Source organism: Lynx canadensis, chromosome D4 (genome assembly GCF_007474595.2).
Source record: "Lynx canadensis isolate LIC74 chromosome D4, mLynCan4.pri.v2, whole genome shotgun sequence".
Classification (NCBI taxonomy): Eukaryota; Metazoa; Chordata; class Mammalia; order Carnivora; family Felidae; genus Lynx; species Lynx canadensis.
The window spans coordinates 10,548,250-10,572,451 of NC_044315.2; the positions used below are offsets into that span (position 1 = coordinate 10,548,250).

Here is a 24,202-nt window from a genome sequence, read left to right on the forward strand (position 1 = left end):
TTCTTCTCCACCCCTTGGGTATTTATAATTTACAGCAACAAGTTACAGACTCGTGGGTAGCCGACCGCAAAACAAACAAACAAAACCAAAACCAAAAACCTGTTAATACAGGGTCTCTAAAACTTAATTGACTCTGGAGCTCTGTATTTGCATAATGCTCCTTAACATCTGGTTGACCCTGGGGCCCACTGAACCTCACCTGTGAGATACTGTTCCACAAAGAAAGATTGGCCATGTCAGTCAAAGCCTTGTCTCTAAATATGACACAGGTGTTATTTATTTATTTAGTTTTGGCTGATAGAGAGTAAGACTCATTAGAAAATACACTCCCTATAAAAAGAATGCTTGATCAGTTTATGACAAGGTCTTCTTAGTGCTTTAAGAACTAAATTATTGGAGTCTGATTCAAGATGGGCTCAACTTGTGCTGAACTCCATTTCGTAAGAGTATCAACAGAAAATTCTAGGATAGCTCAAAGACGTAATACCCATGTCAAAAACCGCTATTTGATCATTATGGAATTAATATAAAGGAATATGCCATTTCATAAATCTTAAGGTTCTGGAGTTTAGGAAAAGGAAAGTGAGCAGAGAAGACGGTCAGCCTCAAGTGGAAAGACAATTAATGCCAGACAAAGGAAGCTATGTGACTTTTCTATGAATTTCTAGATTTCCGTAGCGCGTACGAATTCCTCACTCTTCCTTACCCCAGCAGAGACCCTTGAGCCTAGGAAGGAACCAGTCACACAGCTTGTAAATGATCAGTTACATGGTACAACTTCGGGTACCATACTTGTGTGTCTCCAGATCTAGCAATCCGGTGTGAACAGCTCCATTTTTCTTTTCAGTAACAAGACCAACCTTTATAGGAATAAATGACTAGTTCAATGAAATAGCTTGAGGAATTCTTTCAGGGATTACCTGGGAAGAGATGGAGAGGCAGGGGGACGCTGGCGCAGTATCGGCATTCATAAAGAAGAGGTTCAGATTGAGGTAATGCTCGTGGCTGCAGAGGATTCTCAGAAACTCCAGCCTCATGGAAATGAGCATCGGAAGGTTGTTGAGCTTGGCCGACAGCTGGGAGGAAAAACGAAAACAGCAAAGATGGGTTTATGACAAGGTAAATGGAGTTGAAGTTGGCAGAGGCAAAAACCTCCCTTCTCTCCGGATTAAGACAATCAACTTAATAAAAATTCATGGGACTTGGGCGCCTGGGTGGCTCAGTCGGTCAAGCGTCCAGCTTCAGCTCAGGTCACGATCTCGTGGTTCGTGGGTTTGAGCCCCGTGTCGGGCTCTGTGCTGACGGCTCAGAGCCTGGAGCCTGCTTCGGATTCTGTGTCTTCCTCCCTCTCTGCCCCTCCCCTGCTCATGCTCCCCTCTGCCAAAGGTAAATACACATTTAAAAAAATTTAAAAAAATTAATGGGACAGTGCAACAGAGGGAAAGTTGTGTATCACAGGGAGGCCCACTGAGTTTTCACGCATACCCTTCCCCTTAATAATCCTAGCCTAGCAGCTGTCCAAAATGTGGATTCTTGACCTGACCCCCACACTTGTCAAATCTACAACACCGTGGCAAACCTGTGTTGCAAATAATCTGGATGTACGTCTTCTGTGTAACATAACATCATTCATTTCACAAAAAGGCCACTTTGTCTAAAGAACTAAATGAAAGGAGTTGACCCCATATGGGGCCGCACAAAACCCCTGGAATATGACTGGATGACTCTCATGCCACTACTGTTCTTTTGTAGTTTCTCATTAAAGGCCCCAATGGGGAGTTCTCAGACCCGTTCCCCACATAAAGGCATCCTATTATTGAAGAAAGGATGTAGCCCCTGCAAAAAAAAAGCTGAGGAGTTTGCCCCAAAGTAAGAGAGGAGGAAGTGGAGGACAAAGAAGAAGCTGGGACGTTTCTGAGGAAGTCTTCCCTTAAACAGACAAACCATGAAAAGCACAGCTAATGAGGATCGTCAACAATACTGTCATAACACCGTATGGTGACAGGAGACCGCGCTTGTGGTGAGCACTGCCTAACGTATAGAATTGTTGGATCAATACGTTGTATACCTGAAACTAATACAACACTCCACGTTAATTTTATCTCAACTTAAAAAATTAAGATGAAAACAACACCAACGAGCCATGAAATAAGCAATGAAAAGCTGACACCAGGGACAATATGGAAGAGATCCCTTGCTTCCCTCAGGGAGAGGGACCAGTGAGGACCCAGACTCCATGGGCTGTGACTCAGAGGTAGCTTCTTTGAAGACAAAGTAGGGAAAGGATGGACCTGATAGACCTTGAGCCTCTCCATATGTATCACCATCAACACCCTCGGGCCCCCGCACGGGAAACCAAGCATCGCATCCGTGTGAACGGACATGCCTTCTCTTCTTGCACTTTCAGAGTGGTTTCATAAATGGTATCATTTAAGGAGCAACATATTTTCAACCATTTTAGGAGAAGCCATTGGGCGGTGGGTCATCCATTTTGCCTATAGGATCAATCGGTCTGTAGCTAGACATTTACTGGAAACAAAGGGATACCATTACGGATTATGTAAAAAATAAAGCATGACTTTTGTGTGAACAAAAGTTACCAGAACCTATACTCTTTGTCACCGTGTCTTGCTGGCTGACTTTGCACCCGTGGATTCACCAGTAAACTGGACTGATTAGAACTTGATCTTATGCCCCTCACTGGTCACTCACCAAGAGTTGTTGGGTCAAACTAGTCAGAGCTTGAAAGCATAAGACATTTGTCCTTGAAAGAAGCCCGCAGTATAGGTATCTTAAAAAGCTCCCTTGAGATTTCATTAAAGACAGAAGTTTCAAAAGTAATTTTGGTGATATTTAGAAAAGAGCAAGGTGCCATTCCAGAAACATCTTCCCCAAAGGTCAGGACCTGCAGTGGTAGCCTCAGTGGCACTACCCAAGGATGGGTGTTAAGTTAGTGGCACATTGAAAGTGACATCAAGGGAGTGAAAAACTGGATTTGTCTAGTTAGTGACTATTAATAAAAGGCTAAGATCATACCCATTGTCACAAGGTCTATAAATGGCAGAAAACGTGATAGGATGTTTGAATCAGGCTATGTAAAATGACAAAACCAGAGGACTTTGGAAGAATAAAAACTTGCCTCAGGTATGATGTTCATACTGTACCTAGATAGCTGGGGTCAATGGAGTAAATCACCATTGACTGCGTCAGTGACCACTTTAGGCCTGAGGGTCACGTTAATTGTACTAAGCAACACCCACAGATATCACTGGCAAACAGAGCACAGAGCGAAAATGTTAAAGCCTGGATAAATCTCATCCAACTCTGTCTTTTGGCCAATAAGGAAGCCACTCATGTAAAAGTTAAGCTCCCCAGATCGCAGAGGAATTTAATGGCACCACTGGGACAAGAACACCGGCCTACAGATTCTGACTCGAAGGCTCTCTGGCAGCTGAGACAGAGAAGAGGAAGAAAAAGAGGGTAAATGAGAAGCACGCCTTACCTTAAAAGCGAAGGAAAAGACGGAAAAGAGAAAGAGAGAAGAAAGGAAAGCAAAAGAGAAGATCATAAAGTGTGTTTGCAGGGCGGGCAGACATCTCCTTTGGAGGGCCTCCTTTGCCTTCTGGTAATGAAAGCTGCCCACGTGTCACAGAGATTCTCTCTTTCACCAAACTCGAGTCAGGCTCCTCTGAGCTCTTTTGCAAATAGGCCTGCCCTTGGACATGTCGTAGAGAGCTCGATTTCAGCAAAGATCCTCCTGAGTCAGTTTAGCCAGAGTCTCCCAGCCTCAGTATCTGACCACCTTGATATCTCACTGACTTCCCCAACCCTCATCCCTCACCAGCCCCCTGGCCTGCCTCCACCCAGAATCCCGTCAGGTTGGTCTAGCCAGAATCCCCCTCACTCCTGATATTCCTGCGTATTAATTCCCCCCCCCCCCCCACTAATCCCCCTACTCTGCTCCCTGGCTCTAAATTCCCACTTTTCCTTATTGTATTTAGAGTTGAGCCCCATCTCCTGTACTGTAAAATCCCACTGCAATGGTCCCCACACTTATACAGATGGTCCTGAATAAAAGTCTGCCTTAGTGTTTCACAAGAGTCATGAAAAATTCTTTCTTAAACGGCAGCTAACCTCGGGTCTACCATGGTATTCTAGTATCTGCTTTCTATATGTCCAACTTTAAGTTTTGAAAAAAGGGATTAGCTTATATTTGCAAGTCATCCAGCGACCTGTTTTGAAAACAAGATTGATTTATATTGGCAATTCCTCTGATGACCCATAACCCCAAACATGGGGGTGGCAGAGAGGAATGGCGTCGTCCTTCACCCCTCCGTGCTGGTGGAACCCGGAACGGAAGATCCAGGTAGGGTCAGGAGACCGGGCTGCACAAGATGTCGGTGCTCTGAGCATTTTGCGGTTTCCTTAGGATTCTCTTTTTATAGGCGGGTTTCCTTATTAGGAGTTCCTTCAGAAAAGTCATGGTCTGTTTTCGGGAGTTGGGGAAGATCCTTTTATATTGCAAATGAGGAAATGAGCCCCAGAAAAGTTGAGTGAATTACTCCGCATCATGAAGAGATTAACCACAGAAAGCAAAGCCTGATAGAACAGAGTGATGAGTCCGCTGTAGCCCGGAGTCAGGCAAGACTGGGTTTACCAACCACGGTCTTTCCAACCAACAAGTTATACGACGCAGCTTTCTCATTTGCAAGATGTAGAGGACACCTTGCAAGGATTAAAGATACTAGCTCTATCAGATGCTCAGCACGGTGCCTGGTTCACAGGAAGAAGGCAGCCGTGGTGACGGTGCTGGTGCTGGTGGAGGGGGTGGGTGGCGGTGGCGATGGGAGTCACGGGTGGCGACCGTGCTGGTGGGTAGTGGTCACAGTGGCAGTGACAGCGGTCGTGGTGGGTAGAGGAGGAATGCGGAAGGAAAGGAGGAGCCACAACAGCAACCCCTTGCAGGACACCTGCTGGGACAGTTTAGGGGGACAGCGAACAAAAGAAGAATCCTCCTTAAACGTCTGAGGAGAGGGCTGTGGTAAGATGCTCCTGGGGCATGAGATATTTGCTTTGCGCTCAGTGAGGTCTGGGCTCTTTGGCAGATTCCATCAGGGTTCTTTAAAGTCCGAATTCCAGGGGCGCCTGGGTGGCTCAGTCGGTTGAGCGTCTGACTTCAGCTCAGGTCACGATCTCACGGTTCGTGAGTTCGACCCCGCGTCAGGCTCTGGGCTGATGGCTCAGAGCCTGGAGCCTGTTTCCGATTCTGTGTCTCCCTCTCTCTCTGCCCCTCCCCCATTCATGCTCTGTCTCTCTCTGTCTCGAAAATAAATAAACATTAAAAAAAAAATTAAAAAAAAATAAAGTCCGAATTCCACAGACACATTTTAATGAATTACCCTTATATGTGAAAAGAGACCCCATGCTTTGAACTCTAGACCTGGTCTAAGAGCGAATGCCATGGTCACATGATTTCTGTTAAATGTTGCAGCGAAGAAGACCATAGCACCAACAGCCCTCGAGTCTCACACATGACCTTGTTGGCCCCTTCGGGTCGGCAAACGCTCCAGGAGTCCGTGCGGACCAGCGTGTCTAGTGAAGCCCGGAAGACAAATGACCAGAAAGCCCACAATGCACGGGAGTCAAGCTGTCTAACCTGGCAAGGAGCATACCACGGCAGTGACCAGCTAGGTCTGTGGGACACTCACCTGGTTGCAATAGTGTTTGATGAGGTTAAATACGAAGCCACGATCCATGAGCGACAGAAGGTCGTACAAGAAGAAAGCCAGGCTGATGTTCATCTTTTCTGCCTGCTCGTTTTCCTTAAAAACAAACCAACACGTGAATCATTTTGCGGTAAGCCCCGATCGTGACCAACCGAGTGCCCGGTAGGGAGGCTGGCACACACAGGTCCTACCGTGTCCCTGGGGGAGACACTGACACTGGGCAAAGCTGGTGACCCGGCAAAATTGTGGCAAATACAAGTTAGCCCTTAACGGGTGCCAGGAGTGTTGGGCTGAATCAAGCAATTCTTTATTCACTGTTAATATTTAGGTACATTTCCTTCGATTCCTTTTTTTTCCTACATGTGTATGTACACAATTGAGCTCAATCTCTATAGACAATGTTGGGCCTTGCATTTTTTTCGTTCAACATTGTACCACGAACCTTTCCCTGCATTTTCAACATTTCTTCAAAACTAGTTTTTAATGGTTGTCTCGTATTTCTCCACGTGGCTCTGCCATAAATTATTTGATTCTTGTAACTCTTGTCTTGGCAAAACGAACTTGAAACATACCCACTATCTTCAGTGAGACAAGTTGTTAATTTATAAGGGTTGTTCAGAAAATCTAACCAGGATAAAGGAATTGGTTTTTACCTCAGGAATGTTTTTTTTTTTCTCCAATTAGGCAACATTCCCAGCCCAAGAGAGGTCAGAGTTACACACGGTAGAGTGACCTCTTGCATGAAATGCGACGAGGGCTTTTGTTGTGGTTACTTCTCGGTGCTCATATTTTTGACATCTTACAGCACTTCAGAGTAAGTGGGGATTCACTTTTTCACATTTACGTCCTTTTATACTCAGAATGAGAAATCAGTGTTCTCTGCCTCTAGTGAAAATGCGATTTGAAAATAGTTTCCTTTGGTTATGATGTGCACTTTGCAAACTCAGGCCAAGCTGAGCAGACACTGGGATGGACAGAAACCTGACACAGAGGAGTTTCCACAGTATCTTTGAGTGGTAAGTTCTCCGGCTCCAGCCGTCCCGCACAGGGGCCACTCCTGGGCAGCTGACGTAACTGTCTGACTATCCTGGGCTTGGAATCATCGGTCCTGGCCTCGCTGCTAGCTGTGTGGCTTTTGGAAAATCTTTCAGTCTCACTGAGGCTCCTCGTCCGTGTCTGACAACACGGAGACTCCACTGCTGGGCTCAGAAAGTCTGCCGCAAGAAATAACCGAACGGAAATCTTCTCCTGAGCACTTCCTACTATATAAATCCTACTATATAAACGATAAAGGTATTAATGATGACCACTGCTGCCTCAAATTTTAGAGCTGCCTTCTAAAATTGTTCTACTTCTGGGGGCACCTGGGTGGCCTAGTTGGTTGAGCGTCCGACTTCGGCTCAGGTCATGGTCTTGCAGTTCGTGGGTTCGAGCCCCGCGTTGGGCTCTATGCTAATGAACAGCTCAGAGCCTGGAGCCTGCCTCAGATTGTGTATCTCTCTCTCTCTACCCCCCCCCCCCAACCCCGCACTCATATTTTGCCTCTCTCTGTCTCTCAAAAATAAACAAATGTTAAAAAAAAAACTTTAAAATTATTCTACTTCATTTTATTTATTTTTAAACTTTCTATTTTGGACTAATTCCAAATACAAAGAACTGCTATATGCTCTTTAACTGATTTATCAATACTTCACATTCTGCTATATTAGCTTTATCATTCTCTTCATATATATACGTATATATATGCATATATATATATATATATAAAACAATTTTTTTCAGAGTTCTTTGAGAGTAGGCTATAAAAATCATGCCCATTACACCATAATACTTCAAGAGGTATTTTCTAAGAACTAGAATATTCTGCCCATATTTATTCCCCCCAGTACCACTCCAGGGTCCCATCCAGTATAACTATACTGAGTTGTCATATTTAGTCACATTTAAATTACTGTCTTAAGAGGATGCTTTTCCCTGCTAATGAAAACACAAGATGCTCAAGGTAAAAGATTGAGAGAATAAAGAATAAAAGGCCCAGTTACCTTCTGAGGTTTCACTAGAAGGGCTGCAGTCTCCGAGGTGACCACATTCACAATAGTCGTTATGTCATCTTTGAAACGGTCGGAAAAGCGAGTCCTCCGAAAATTGTCGCGTTTGTCCATGTTATGTACATACTGGGCCATGCTTTTCACCTGCAGAGGGGGTGGGGGAAATGTCAACACAGAAACAGGTGACCTGCTTCTACGCTGTGGAAAAGGGGGAAAGACTCGAAGGAAGGCTCCTTAACGGCGGACTTTCCAACTCTTGATCTGCACTGGTGGTTGCCCAAGCAGACTCTGGACAAAAAATGCTCCTGGTGCACAGAAGGTTACCATGGTGGCAGGAGGTGGGAAGGATGTCCTCTTCTTGACCCCAAGTCAAGGGGCTTCCTTCTCGCAGCTCACCAAGCCAGGGAACTTCATTCTTTAGCTGCAATGCTAGAAGACTCCCCTGCTCTCAACTGCCTACGGGAAGGCAGACACAGATTGGGCTCCCGTGGCCACTCGGGATGATGGATCTCAACACATTACACAAGAGGAACTGTGTATGATACTGTCTTTGAGGTGAACTGAAGTCACCTCTGTCCCCAAAACTACAATAAGGAGAAGAAGGAAGAGATGATCCCCTTGGGTTTCAAGTTGAAACCGGGAGTAGAGTTTTCTAGAAACAATTCTATATTATGCTAGGCAGAAACTTAGCCGCTATTTGGAACGGCACCTCTAAGATAAGTTATGTTTTGAGTTCAATAAGGCTAGCTGGTTTTATATATCTTTTTTAAGAAATACTTAATCGTATACTTAAAAATGCGCATTAGGAATGTGTGTTCTGATAAAAACCTGTGTGTCTGCTGGTGATTGCCTGTATTATGATAGTACAATACCAGCACCACATCCACCACAATTTAAAATGAAGATCATGGGGCCCCTGAGTGGCTCAGTCGGCTGGGCGTCCGACTTCGGCTCAGGTCATGATCTCACAGTTTGTGAGTTCGAGCCCCACATCGGGCTCTGTGCTGACAGCTTGGAGCCTGGAACCTGCTTCGGCTTCTGTGCCTCCCTCTCTCTCTCTGCCCCACCCCTGCTCGTGCTCTGTCTCAAAAGTAAATAAACATTAAAAAACATTTATAAAAAATGACGATCATGATTTGTTTTTTGCACTTCTTCCCAAGGCCCGGAGATTCGTGGGTCAATACAGGCCCCCTTGACACCCCCAGAAGTCATGTCTGGTCCTCGTTGGAAGTTGCTTAGGGCTAGCGGGGACATTCTGATGGGCAAGGCTGGGAGTTCTTACCCTAGGATGCCTACCCTCGGAGGTCATTTCCGTGAATGTGCCCAGGCTAGTCAGAGAGTCGTTGCGAAAAAGAAATGGCCCCGGGAGTTAACCGCCCACATCTGCCTGAAGATGATGCCCTGGGTCAGAGCTGGAAGAAGTGGGGACAAAGACAGTTGTATGGGAAGATGTGTTCCAGTCCCAAGGGCCACAAGGGAGGACTCTCAGGCACTACCAGCAGATTTCTGTTTCTAAGAATGCAGGACCAACAACTTTCATTAGCACCGAGACAAGCAGAGATAAAAAAACAAAGAGAAGGTAAAGTAAGAAGAGAATAAGAGACAGGCTGTGTGTGTTTTATGTTTTCAGATAATACCAGGGCCAGCTTGAGGAAGGCCTACAGACTTAAAATCCTAGAGCCCAGCGTAAGAACCATGGATTCTCTTCCCTGCAGGGTCCTGCTTGGTTCAGGGCACACGGAGGCGTCTGTACCCCCAGAGTCTCACACACTTGGTGGGAGGGAGGACCAGAATGAGAGGTAGGCACTGGACCTCATTCTTGTCTGACAGCCGCGTCTCTCCCACTTTGCTCCTAACAAAGGACCTGGGAAGACAAGGCCTCTTTGTCTGAGCTGCCCCGATCCTGATTTTCTTCTGGCTAACTCACCCTGGGGCACCAGGCTTTTAGAACTCACTGCTATATCCGGCTCCTGCCTGCGGGGCTTGGCCACCCTACAACCGGTAAATAATTCTCACAATTCTATACTTTCAACTGATGGCCTCTTTCCAGACTGTGAGTAACTTGCCAGCTACTGTGTCCTTGGGCTCTGCACAGAAGAACATCCACTGGAAACGCCAGTGGATGCTTGGTCTGTTATTTGCAGGTGGGGTAAGGCAGGAAAATACGATCCCCCATAGTGGTCTTCATGACCCATGCACAGCAGGGGTGCCTCTGAAGAACCCGCTGGTGCAAAACTTCACGTTGTGAGTCAACTAGGTCACCCATTGACCTGTGGGTCCCCAAAGTCTGGCCCAGCGGTTTCTCAAGGGTCACGGGGATTTGTTCATTAGCAAGTGTGAGACTGGCCCCAGGCTCGTGTTCAACACCCGGCTGCCACAGTGGCTGTTCGTTAGCCCTCGGGCAGTAACGCAACCGAAGGGTGTTAAATGGCCCGCGTTGTTGGCCGAGTCTGAGGAGACGGTCCTTTCTTTCTCTTCAGGCTTCTTAGGAAAAAAAAAAAAACGGTTTTGGTTTTTAAATAGCTTCCTGAGCATCCAGGAGGCAAATGCACACGCAATGCATGCTGGACTGGATGTCCTGTCTGAGTCTGGGATCCGTTTCCTTGCAAAGTTCTGGCAAAGTTTCCATTTGCCTCCACTCCCGCACCTACATCCATTGCTTTGGGGTTCTGCGTCAGTCCCCGAACCTTGGCAAGCTGATCTCTACGGACTGCGTCTCTCAGGCCTCCTTGTCCTTGGGCTTCTGCTTGGAGTTGGCAGAAGGAGGGGACCAGCAGGGAATCAGTGAGGGAGAGGACACGGAGGTCCTGTTGTATGTCTACTCTGCTGACCTCATCGGGGCCGCGGCAAGCTTCTGCTCGTGGGGACATTTCTGTAGGAATCCAGCTCCTGTCATGGGGACCCTCTGCTCTGTCTCAGCTTTGTCTTAAGTCCCAGTTGCACTGTTCCCGGCCCTTGATCCTTTAGAGACAAAGACTCTTCCCTCCGTGCCTTGCCAACCCCATGTGCTCACACCTGGCCCAGTCGCTTTGATGAGTGCTTCCCTGTGAGGCCTTCTGAGAGATGCCAAGGCCGTCCTACTGGGACCCTGGCACACTTTGGTTACAACACCCAGAGCCCCGGGTAAGAGCAGCGTCTTGGGTGATCTGCCTGTGGACCAACAGCTTCCATTGGCTCAGATCGGCAGGAGATTTCTTCCCAACTCCCTCCTCTGTTTAGCATCAGGGACTCCCAGAGGGAAGGAGGGCTAGCAACTTTAGCTTCCGCTTCCTCTCCCAGGGCCACAGAGTCCTAGTCAATAAATGTGCAAGATCAAAAGCAATTTTCACCTTTTCCATGGTTCTCTGGAACCGTGGCTCCCTGCAGTTCTCCATAGCTCCCTGCAGTTAAGGGCAGTAAAGGGGTACAGACGAAGCCTTTGGCTGACCCGCAGAGCCCTCCTTATGGCCACCACAGTTCCTGCAACCCCATCTATAGACTGGGGGGTGAGAGCAAACTCTGGCCTCCAGGCTGTTCGAGGACTAAATGAGACAGTGCTTAAAACGGTGCCCGGCGCATAGCTGGGAAGATGCACACTACATTTCGGATGGGATTATTTTTCCCTCCTCAGGGATGCCAGCAGTTACACGACTAGAAGAAGGACAGTCATTGTGACACCTTCTGAGAATACAGACGGAGCTCTAAGATGCCAGGTGGAGCCACTGAGCCCTCAAAAGGCTGAGTCCATTCTGGCCGGGCATGGGAGAAGCAGTGTATTCAAGGTGACTTCTGAATATAAAAGTGTCGCATGTGATTAATACATTAGGCTAAGGAAGCGTTTTGTAACTTTGAGCTTCCAAGGAGAGGCAAAGGGGCAAGAGGACTGACGTTGGACGAGAGCCCTTGAGTCTCTGGCCCTCGGGGGCTGAGCGGGCTGGGCGAACCCTGCTTCAGTCTTCGTGTCCTGTGTGTGCAATGGGGATGACTCCCCAGGGTACTTCTCACACACAGGTCTTTACTGGGGTTTCAAGGACGTATTAAGGAGCCCTTAGGGCTGCTACTGGAACCCTGACATAGCAGAGTTTGAGAACCTCATCAGAGTTTTGGCTCCCCGGTCTCGCAATTATGCTTATAATATGTAACTACTAAATAATATCTAAGAATGACTAGGTGACATGTGTGTGTACATATGTGTGCGTGTGTATGCGTAAATGACGTGAGATATTTTTTAACGGGGATACGTTGGGACTTGGTTTGTTTGAGATTCCACAACATCGAATTTCGTTTTTGCCACCCGACTTTTCACGTGCCATCTGATAGATGAATTCGGTTTAAGATTATCTGCATGAGTTGTGTACAGATGGACGATGACCCGAGTGAATCTCCTTCACGTGGAGAAACTTGACGGCGAGTGGGGTGAGTCCAGGGACGTACAGGAGTGGCATGTTGGTGTTGATGCTTCTCACGCCTCGAGAGGGTTTCAAGGCCAGTTCATTTGCTGCCAGAGCACAGAGCTCGTGTCTCAGGGCTGACGTTGTTGCTACAACACTTGGAGGCTGTGGCCGCCCACCTTAATGAACTTGGCTTTTAGAACGGGAAATTGTGGTGCCGGCTGGGTACGAAGACCCTCGGCTCTGTCGACGCTTCGCGGGGCAGGGATGGTGTGGACTAGTGGATCTTCAGGGGTGCTCACAAGTCCTCCAGGGAGACAGGTTAATGTGCACTCCTGGGGTCCTCCTCTCCTTACCTCATTCAGTAGTCCTAGGGAGGGTCTCTAAAATCCGCTTCATTTTTACTAAACACCCCCCGGGAGATTCTGTTGTAAGAATTCCAGACTGTGCCTTGAAAAGATGCCTCTCTAGCAAACACCCTTCCCCAGCTAGGGGTCGGGACTCGGTGAAAAGCTCAAAGATTTGAATCCTGGATGTTTTTGTGGCACGGGCCTGACTTCCTTTTACCCCGATTGCACATCTCTTCTCATTTCCTCCCCAGGATGACTTTTATTTCTGTTTCCTTTGACCCCTTGTTGTCTAATATCTATCCTATTATTCAGTACTGTTCCCTTTTTCTTAAGCTTGAACTTACATAGATAAACTAGAGCTCAGGGGGAAATCCTACCCTCTCTCTCTTAAAACAAAAATTACTGACTTAATGTCACAGCGGAAAGAACCCAGAGACTATAAAGCTAACTCTATCACTAAATCCTAATCCACTCCTAACCCTAATCCCCGAGATTGTCTGTATATACATTTTTATGTACAATTGACTCTTGAGCAACATGGGTTTGAACGGCGAGGGTCCGCTTACATGCGGATTTTTTTTTTTTAATAAGTACAGTACAGTCCTGTAAATGTATTTCCTCTTCTTCATGATTGCTTAACATTTTTTCTTTTCTCCAGCCTACTTTATTGTATGAATACAGTATATGACACACATAACGTATAAAACATGCACTGACTGTTTATGTTACTGGTAAGGCTTCCCGTCAACAGGAGGCTCTTAGTTAAGTCTTGGGGGGAGTCAAAGTTATATCTGAATTTTCATCTTGCGGGGGATGGCGTTCCTCTCCCCTACAGTGTTCACGAGTCAGCTGTGGTTGGTATCTACGCTTGTATCCCTTTTTCATTTAACATCATATCAAAATTTATCTCCATTTATCAACATTGATAAAACGGATATTCTTAGTTGCTTTCTTTTCCCTTCCAGTGATGATTCAAAAACTGGGTATTAGTATTGTTTTTTTCATGCGAAAATGAAGGACTACAGCTGTGCCTTCTGCCCTTCTAGTAGAGATCTGATAGAAGTTGGAGGGTAAACAGATTTGCAAGTTTCATTTTTTTTCTTTCCCTAATAAATATCAGTTGGTGCTTGTCTGGTAGCAAGCAGTGTGCTGGGGCTACAGAGAGGATCATAAAGACAGACCCAAATCCTAGCAGTTGAATAAGCAAGACGGAAAGACAAATATAAATCGGGATGATTGCTGGAATGGAAATAAACAGGGTGTTTGAAGAACAGCAGAGAGGAAGACATATTACAGCATAAGCGGGTCAGAAAGGCCTCTCAGGGGTGGTGACGTTTAAGCTGAACCCTGAAGAGAAGAACCCAAAATGTGCGTGCCTGGGCGGGGGCAGGGGATGGGAGGTAGGGAGGGGAGGGAGAATCTGAGAAAGGCTTTGAGGCTGGAAAGGCCACGGCGTCTTACAAGAACCAAACTGGGAACGACGTGGCTGAATGAAGAGAGGAGGATAGTATGAGCCCAGGTGAGAGACGGAGGGAAACATAATCGTATAAGGGCTTCATAAGCCATGATAAAATTTGTGCTTTATTTCCGGCACGCTGGAAATCGGTGAAGGGTTTTCAAGAGGAGGGCGACACGACCTGTTTAGAATCGGCAGCCCCCGTGCGAAATGACCGGGCCAGCCCAAAAACGAACTCGTGCAAGGAGAAAGGAATTGTAAGAAGCACCCGGCAGACGATGGCAGCTCAGCCGGGTGTGGGGTGGTGAGGACGGCGAGAAGCTACAGGCGGGAGGGACATTCTCAAGGTGGCATCGGCAAGCATGGGTAGGAAGACGGGCAGAGGAGTGAGGCAGAGTTGGATTTTAGGGAACGATCCCATATTTTCAGCAGGAGCAACTCAGAGGAAAAAACGTCAGTCCCCAATCTGGGCAACTGCGCTGCCTTTCTGCAACGTGTTTCTCATGCCCTACAGGGTAGACACACAAACACGCAAGGATCTCACCAGAAGCTCGAAGAAGAACCAGGCGTATTTGAAGACGGTTTCTCTCACCATCCCGGTACTGACCACCATCTGCAGGGCAAGCTCCTCGTGGAAATGCTGGACGAGAACCAGAGAAACCAGTCTGAGATGGCAAGGGCCTTCCACACTGACACCTCTTCTCTCTAGTGGCTTGTTAGTTACTGACGCACATGTCCTAGGTGTCCCAGACCGCAGCTGGATGGCAAGGTCAGCGCTCAGGTCACCTGACACGGAGAATCTTCTAGGCAGGTGGGAGGAGGCTGGTGGTGGTATCATGGAAGAGGGCTAGGTCTGAAGGAATGGCCTTCGCCTGGGAGTGACCCTGCAGGTGGGGCTGAGACTGTTACTTTCCCCTCGGCCCGTGGGGCAAATTATCTGTGTGACCACGTGCAAGCCATTCCTCTCTTGGCTCTCAGTTTTCTCATCTATAAATCTGTTGGTTGCTGGCAATGGTGGTCAAAACTGGAATGTGTGTGTGTGTGGAGGGATTGTTGAGACTCGAAGACTGCTGGGTCCGCCCTCAGGGATTTGGATTTGGATCTTGTAAGTCTGGGGCCAGACCTGAGAATCTGTATTTCTAACAGGTTCCCAGGTGACGCTGGTGCTGTTGGTCCAGGGACCTCAATTCGAGAACTGTTGCCTAGGTGGTATCTAAACTCTCTTCCAGGGGTGCCTGGGTGGCTCAGTCAGTTAAGCACCTGACTCTGGCTCAGGTCAGGATCTTGTGGTTCATGGGTTCAGGCCCTGCGTCGGGCTCTGTGCTGACAGCTCAAAGCTTGGAGCCTGCTTTGGATTCTATGTTTCCCTCTCTGCCCCTCCCCTGCTCTCTCTCTCTCTCTCTCAAAAATAAAATAAACATTAAAAAAATTAAGCTCTGTTCCAGGTAAGACAATTCTTGTTTTTATAATCGCACTATGGCATTGTAGGAAACACGACGGGTTGGGCTTATGAGCAGATCTTCTGCATTAAACAGCGGGGAACTCAGCATTTCTCGGGTCAGATGCTGGAAGTTCTCGGCTTTGCTCTACGTCTACACTTCCTTTCGAGTTATCTAACTGCTCAACAGCAAACGTAGCAGGTGGTGACTGTTGGCATCTTTGTACATTTCCCATTCCCTGGTTTATCTGGCTACTTATTAACGCTTTGACAACAGCTTTGCTTGGGAGGAAGTTCAAGAATAAAGGTAAGGCCACCAATTCATCTCAGTTTTCCTGAGACTTGGTCTGGAAACAGAAAAGTCCTGCATCCCAGGGAACCCTTGGTCCTGGGCAAACAGAGATGGGCGGCCACCTTAACTAATGGCAAAAATGGCATCTGCCTATTTTCATTGGATTTCGCTAATCTGGTGATCATAAAACTGAGCATAAATATAGATGAACTATTTTTTATCGTTCTGTGGGTGAGAGCTAAACTATTTGAGGGGTGCCTGGGTGGCTCAGTTGATTAAGCATCAGACTCTTGGTTTCAGCTCAGGTCTTGATCTTAGCGTCTTGAGTTTAAGCCCCACACTGGGCTCCATGCTGGGTGTGGTTGATGGGGGGTGGGAGGGAAGGGAGGGTGGGTGATGGGTATTGAGGAGGGCACCTTTTGGGATGAGCACTGGGTGTTGTGTGGAAACCAATTTGACAATAAATTTCATATATTGAAAAATAAATAAAATAAAATAAAATAAAATAAAAGAAAAGAAAAGAAAAAGAAAACAAAAAAAACGATTTGAGCATCCTAATACCACATGCGAGGGTACCAGCACAATGGCAGTTAAGTCTTCAATCCCTAAAACAAAAATTGATTATAGCAAAGGCTGCCCTTGACAAACCTTTACAGCACCCACCCTGAACAGTGTGCAAGGAACCCAATTTACTATCTCACGGACATTAACATTTGAGAGTTAGTAAGCTAAAGGGAGACTCATGGAAAAACCCATGTGCAGATGGCTGGGTATTCTATTTATATCCTTAGCCGGTTAATGGCGATGGGTGCAAAATGCTTAGATGTTTCAGCTTGTCAGGAGGCCCCCCCTTCATTCTTCCAGGTGAGTCAAATCTTTATAATCTTAACACTCGGAAAGAAGGCGTTTGTCTGCTGTTAGGAGACTGCCAGGAAGCTCACCCCCTTGAGAGCGCCAGGAGGCGGAAGGTTAATGTAGCAGGTGGTCTAAGTGTGCCTATGACGTAAGTTGGCTACGCCCAGATCTTGCCCCGGTAGGAAAGACACGCTCCGCTAGCTTCAAAGGTAACCTCTGGAAAATAGGTCAGTTTGACTGCCAGAGTCTTATGACAAGAAGAGATTAGAGGATAAGCTGCTTCTTAAAGTAATTTATGTTGCTTACCAGGCAACATTATTACAAGAACACCTTGCTCCTGACGTTACAGGAGACAGCCAAGCAGCTAAATCCTTTTTTGCTGAGCTACCGAAGAAACACTGTCTCAGCTGCCCTCTGAAATGAAACGATTGGCTTCTGGTCATTGAAACCAGCAGGAACGAAGTCAAAAGAAGGCAAGTGCAAAACCAAACGCGATGGCCTGCCTTAAGGAAGCCTGGCTGCCGGCAAACCATGGCTTTTAAAAGAGGGACTTTGTGGGGCGCCTGGGTGACTTGGTTGGTTAAGCGTCCGACTTCGGCTCAGGTCATGATCTCACGGTTTGTGAGTTCGAGCCCCGCGTCGGGCTCTGGGCTGACGGCTCAGAGCCTGGAGCCTGCTTCAGATTCTGTGTCTCCCTCTCTCTCTGTCCCTCCCCTGTTCATGCTCTGTCTCTCTCTGTCTCAAAAATAAATAAACATTAAAAAAAAAAAATTAAAAAAAAAAAAAAAAAAGAGGGACTTTGTAACCAGTCACTGCAAAGCCCCAAGCTAAGTTTCAGAGTAGGTGCAAAAGTTATTGTCAGCACCTGGCCCCATCTTTTTTCACTTCTTTGAAAAGTAACTCCGGGTACCTCTCCCCAGACATAGGGTGCCTGGACTACTGAAAAGTCTGCACCCCCAGGCACAGGCAGCACCCCCACCCCGCCACGCTTGATCTTTCCCTCACTTGGTCCAAAGTGAGCTGAGCTGAGGCTCCTTCCCTCCTTGCATGTTTCATAAACATTCCCCGTGGCATCAGCTGTTGCAAACGGCTTACTGTGTTATCCTTCCAATCAGCATACTTAGATTTTAATAAGGGTCTTGAAAGACACTCAAGGGCTTAAGTAACTACCATAAAGGAGCAATTCTTGGGTGCCTGGCAGAGGAGAAATCCTAAGAAAGACACCCCCACCCCTTAGACCACACAGGCCGTGACTGGGGCAGGAGAATTTTTTTTATATAGGATGTTCTGGCGAGCAGTTTGTAAAGTCTCTGAACTCATAAGTAAAGCTGATTAGAATGAATTAAGTTTATTCATTATTTGAGAGAGACAGAGACAGCATGAGTGGGGGAGAGGTAGAGAGCGAGGAAGAGAAAGAATCCCAGGCAGGCTCCATGCTGTAGGCTCAGAGCCTGACGCGGGGCTTCATTTCATGAACCGTGAGATCATGACCTGAGCCAAAATCAAGAGTCGGTGCTCAACTGACTGAGCCACCCAGGCACTCCCGATTACAAAGAGTTTTGGGGCGCCTGGGTGGCTCAGTCGTTTAAGCATCTGACTCTGGCTCAGTTCATGATCTCGCAGTGTGTGAGTTCAAGTCCCACGATGGGCTCTGTGCTGACAGCTCAGAGCCTGGAGCCTGCTTCCGATTCTGTGTCTCCCTCTCTCTGCCCTTCCCTTTGCTTGTGCTCTCTCTCTCTCTCTCTCTCTCTCTCAAAATTAAATAAATAGACATTAAAAAGATTTTTAAAAACAAATTAATTTTGAGGAAGCATTTCCTGTCACTTGATCTAGTATTGAAATAACTGATACCTAATTATTGCCATTCACTTTTGTTGAGAACGAACTGTCCTCGGCTTACCTGCTACTGAAAAAGAAACTAATGCAGTGCTTCTAAAACCGTGTCTCTGGATGAGCGTCACCTGGGAACTTGTTAGAAATGCAAATTCTTAAATTTTTTTTTTTCAACGTTTATTTATTTTTGGGACAGAGAGAGACAGAGCATGAACGGGGGAGGGGCAGAGAGAGAGGGAGACACAGAATCAGAAACAGGCTCCAGGCTCTGAGCCATCAGCCCAGAGCCCGACGCGGGGCTCGAACTCACGGACCGCAAGATCGTGACCTGGCTGAAGTCGGACGCTTAACCGACTGCGCCACCCAGGCGCCCCTAGAAATGCAAATTCTTGGGCTCCACTTCAGATCTATTGGATCAGAAACTCTGGGAGTAGGGTGCAGCCATCAGTTTTAACAAACCCTCCGGCAGGGCACCTGGGTGGCTCAGCGTATTGAGGGTCTGACTTCGGCTCAGGTCATGATCTCGCAGTTCTTGAGTTAGAGCCCCGCATCGGGCTCTGTGCTGACAGCTCAGAGCCTGGACCCTGTCTCTTTGCCCCTCCCCTGCTTGCGCTCTACCCAACCCCCCCCCCCAAAATAAATAAACATTAAAAAAAACAAAACCCTCCAGGTACTTCTGAATGCATGGAAATTTGGAGAACCACTCACTGAATAGGAGACCAATTGGTCAAAAAATGGAGGATGAGGGACAGAGCTACAAAAGTGTGTGTGTGTCAGGAGGGTGAGAACGAGGGAGGAGAGCACTTTGATGGTGTCTATTATAAACCATAGTGAGAGGACACGGGCAAATTGTAGTCACACTGCCCGGCTCTGTACCTTTTTGCTGGCTGGCCTTGGGGCTGTGGTCGAACTGGGAACATCATTGTTGCCAGACCCATAGTAAGACATTCGGTTGCAGTTACGATCAGCAATCTGAAAAACACAAACCATGACGTATCTGTCCACTGACACTGGTTCACTGCACAGATGAGCCTGCGGTCTGGGAATCACAACCTCAGAACTCATTTCCAATACATTTCTGCCTTTTTTTTTCTGGTTACAAAGGAAAGACAATTGCCATAAATATAAAACGAAGCGAAGAATGTAAGGTCACATTTAATTTTATTGCTCCTGAGATAATCACTGTTAGCAGTTTAGTGTGTAGAGTGACCCATAGTTAAAGCCTCGTTAAGAACACGGGCTGCCGAAGTCCCTTCCATGTTGTGACTTTATTGGGAGGGCGTGAAAAATAAAGTGTGGGAACAGCGCCTCTCTGTGGGCTAGTATGGTACTGTCGTGGGCTCTTAAAACACTGTATTTTAAAAATTGTCAAAAACCACTGTGGACAAAACGTTCTCCCCTTGCTACAACACGATTAGAAAATTCTTAACCCAATCCACATAGAAATTTAATAATTTCATTTTTATTAAGGACACCAGAATGATCAAGGCTGTCCTTGATAGCTGCAGGCTATTTCCCCTCCCTTCCCCCCAGGGGCCATCAGAAAATGCTAATGCTTAAAGGGACCTTAAATATGAGGTTGGACCATGGTGTGCTGGCAAAGGTAACAATCGGCTTCTGAGGGGGAGGAGCTGGTGTGCAGCATTTGCCTATTTCTGTGCTGTAAATGCTTTCATCGTGGCAGATTTCAGGTTAACATAGCGTCACTGAACAGAGCGTTGGGAAGAGATGTGTCCTAGCAAATCATTCTGTTGTATATCCTCCATACAAATACAACAGACACAAATGACCTCAAGAACACAGATAAGAGTAAAACGTAGCAAAATAGTGAGGAAGGGCGTTTCAATACTACCTTTCTAAAGTGGAATAATTTTGGATTTATGGACAAGTTGCGAAGGTAGTACAGAGTTCTTGTGTACCCTTCTTTGCCCAGTTCCTCTCGATGTTAGTATCTTACATAACTATGATACCTTTGTCAAAACTGAGAAATTAACATGGGCTCATGACTAGCAACTAAACCACAGATTCAGATTTTACCAGTCTTTCCGCTAACGTAGAGTTTCAGTTTTAACATGCAATCCAAGATACCATATTACATTTAGATTATTTTTTAGTTAATACAGCTTATTTGTTAGTTTATATAATTTCATTTTTGACAGTGTCTGTGGTTAACATCTGGCTCAGAACATTTCAGAAATTCGACCAAATTCTGACTCTCAGAAGCCGTGGGTTGATTGTGGAAGTCAAAAAAGGTAGAATAGAAACAATTTCATATGGTGCACACTCTAGATTGTTAGAATCTTTGGTAGTGGATCTCTAGGTGTTTCTTAAATTCATCCATGGTTCAGAAACTCCAACGAGACAAGGAAAGGAGGCCCAGGGCAGGATCAGACTTTGCCCCTGACCCCTCAGTTGGGGGATGATAGAGTTGAGACCCAATTCTGGTCTCCAAATCATTTTTCTCACAACACACTGTCCTCCAGTGGGCGGGTTTTGTAAGAGAAATTATGTCAACACCTAGGAAGTTGATTTATCATAATCAGGGGAAATGAAATTACTCTAAAAGCTTATCCATAGATCCATAGATAACTGGGGAAAAAAATTCAGATGGCAGCTTTATGGAAAAACAAACAACAATACTGAATTATACACTCAGGAGTGTGAATTTCATGATTCTATCACAATTTTGAAAAAAATGTTCAGATGAGACACATTCTACAAAATATCTGACCAAGACTCCTCAAAACTGTCAAGGTCATCAAAACCAAGGGAAGTCTACAAAATTGTCCCAGCCAAGAGGTGACTGAGGAGACAGGACTACAAAATATACTGTGGTATCCCGGATGGGATCCTGGAACAGAAAAATGGCATTAGGGAAAAACGGATGAAATCTGAATAAGATATGAAACTTTAGTTAATAAATAATAATGGATCAACATAGTTAATTGTGACAAATGTACGTTCCTAATGTAAAATGTTTAATAAAAGAGAGGACTAGGTACGGAGTATACAAAACTTCTGTACTATATTCACAACAATTCTATAAATTTTCAAGTGTTACAAAATAAAAAATTGTGCCAAGAAAAAGCAAAGAATTCATGGTAGGAAAACAGGACAGCCCAAGTCATCAACCCTCTCAGGATCTCGGTTTTTGTTTATAAAACCTGGCTTCGCTCTTGGAACTATTATATGGGGAATCAACTTATGGATGTGTGAATGAAATATTTAAAACAACAATGGCAACAACACCATTCTAGTCATCTGAAAAACAATCAAGTTACATTTGCTTCTTTGCAACAGAATCCATGGACCCCATGCGGCTCAATCAGCTATCCCCTAAAGATTTCCCACCAGGGGCAACTAACTGAGCAGATCTTCAAATGCCAGGCTTGCCTCTGCCCGTTGGCAGAATGGTCTCGATCACTTCCAAAGCCGAAGCCCTGAGAGCATCGGGCCAGCAGAGCAGGGGCAACGGTCCCGGTCGATTTCGTGCCGTTTTGCCAAGTTTCGGTGAAAAATGAAAAGAGCTCGCGTCACCTTTCAGGGTTTGACACCTTCCCTACCTTTGACGACATGATGTTCTTTACCTCCTCGTCTGCTGCACAGTGTGGCCCCGCGAGGTCTGGATTACTGCTGCTCATCACCCGCGCCTGCAGCAGCTTTGAACTCACGGCGGCAGCGGATGTGCGTCCAAAGGTGTGGTAGCGAGGGTCAGGGAGGCCAGCGGGGGCGCCTGCACCCCGCCAGGTACCGACATGTCAACAGAAAGGGGATCAGAGTCACTTACTGTGCTTGAAAGGGGAAGGGAGGGAGTGGAACGAAAACCCACCTGATTAGATCTTGGAATTAGGGTCTTATATCAAATGCTGGGGGAGGTCCAAGGGGCAGTTGATAAGGTGGGAGGCGGCAGGGAGCTGGGAACACACACCTCATCCAAAGGCAGAGGCGGCTACTGAGCCAACCCCAGGGCTACTGGAGCTTCTGATGGTTCTAGACAAGCTAGAAATGTGGACTTCTAAACTTATTAATATTTACATTAAGACAGCTTTAAAAGTCCCGCGAGGTGTTCTGAGATCTGAGAATCCAAGGAATCCTCTGAGCCTCTTATCAGTTTTCACTGTGATGTGTACGTCTTCAAAAGTGATTATGTGAGTCTATGAGATATTACCAGTTCTGTAAAAACTCAGTCGAGGGGCACCTGGGTGGCTCAGGGAGTTAAGCGTCCGACTTCGGTGTAGGTCAAGATCTCATGGTTTGCGAGTTCAAGCCCAGCATCGGAATCTCTGCTGTCAGCTCAGAGCCTGCTTCGGATTCTGTCTCCCTCTCTCTCTCTGCGCCTACCCTGCTCACTCTCTCTCTTTCTCAAAAATAAATAAACATTAAAAAAAAAACTTACACAAAAAACCTCAGTCGAGATTACAGGTTTACTTGCAATGAGGCTGCGTGGACTAATAAAAACGGCAAGTTTCTTTGCTAGGTAGGACCTGGAGGTTTGTAAACTTGGTAACGCTACTTTTCATATCCTGCTGACTAGAAGCACGGGGCGATTCTTACCTCTGTAACTAATTGGGAAGACTGGAGAAAGGCACCATTGTTATTTCAAAAGTTTAGTTTGGGGGAAATGAGGACAGGGATTTCTTTTCTTCATAATGAGACGTTTAGGAAGCAGTGCTCACCACGACAGTCAGACATGTGTTGTGTCCCTGGTCATTATCATCCTAGCGTCCTACATTCCTGTTGTCATTGAGCCATCTTTGAAAAGAAAAGATCCTCGGCTGCATCAGAAATTACCCACCAGGTAAAGAGAGAAAGTGAGAGTCATCCCACCGGCAGAAAAAAAGAAGTGCCTACGGTATACAAAGAGGGAGCGAGGCAGGAAGGAAGCAAGAGGGAAAGCTCTAGAAATAAACTTCTCAATTCAGCATTCACGTTCCGTTTTGTATCACTGATACAAAAATAAGTGACAAATGAACAAAATGGGTTTTACCTGGAAAATAAGTTTCCGTGGAAGAGGTGATGTTGGGCATTTTCTTATATTTTAATTACGTTGGCAGTGGGGTGGGGGGGGGGGGGGGGGGGGGCCTGCCCACCAGATGCCCACACCGGGGGCCACGCTACCTGACTTGGGCGACTCCCTGGGCGGCTCCGGCAGGCGGAAGACGTAGTGCACGTACGAGGCCAGCAAGCAGTTCCTCCCGTGCTGGTCCTTGGCCAGGTCCTTGCTGTTGTGCAGACTGTTGGCGATGGCCACGACGGACTCAAAGGCAAACTGGGAGAAGTTGGCTGAGGAACCGAGAGAAGAACGGGTGGCCTCATCATCAGTCGTTAATGAATCCAGGTGGAATGTTCTCTAGGGCTGGGTCCCCAATGGATCAGAGGTAGAATGTTCTCGGGGGCTGTGCCAAGGAGTCCTTGCTGCCGACCAGCCGAACCAGGCAGGTCACGATGCGGGCCGGGGCAGAGTGAGCGGTTTTAGGGCCACCCTCCTCCCCGGCTCTGCTTACTGGGAACGACTTGCACATTTCCTTCTCCATCTCCCCCTGTGGCCAGGACTTGAGACGGGGTCTACTGTGGTTCTTCGCAACAAAGACTTGAGACCGTCTAGACCCCCTTCCCCCTCTCAACCGTGCTGTGACCCGGTGTTACTCACGGGACCCGCACTGACATGAGCACTATCACCCGGGAGCCAGTTAGACATGCAGACTCTGGGGCCCCGCCCCGGACCTCCGGAGTCAGAATCCGCATTTAACAAGATGCCCAGGTGATTCTCAGGTGCGCTCGGGTCTGAGATGTGCTGTTGTAGCACGCAGATTCTTGGGGCCACAGATTAAACT

General features: G+C 46.8%; 1 protein-coding gene across 1 annotated transcript in view; it reads right to left on the reverse strand.

Moving 5' to 3' along the window:
• Positions 1 to 24,202, reverse strand: part of DOCK8 (dedicator of cytokinesis 8) — a 231,266-nt gene that overhangs the window by 55,699 nt on the left and 151,365 nt on the right. Inside the window, 7 exon segments of the mRNA XM_030292591.1 lie at positions 921 to 1,076; positions 5,709 to 5,822; positions 7,769 to 7,918; positions 14,495 to 14,590; positions 19,245 to 19,340; positions 21,932 to 22,101; positions 23,487 to 23,651. Coding sequence (XP_030148451.1) covers positions 921 to 1,076; positions 5,709 to 5,822; positions 7,769 to 7,918; positions 14,495 to 14,590; positions 19,245 to 19,340; positions 21,932 to 22,101; positions 23,487 to 23,651 — 947 coding nt within the window.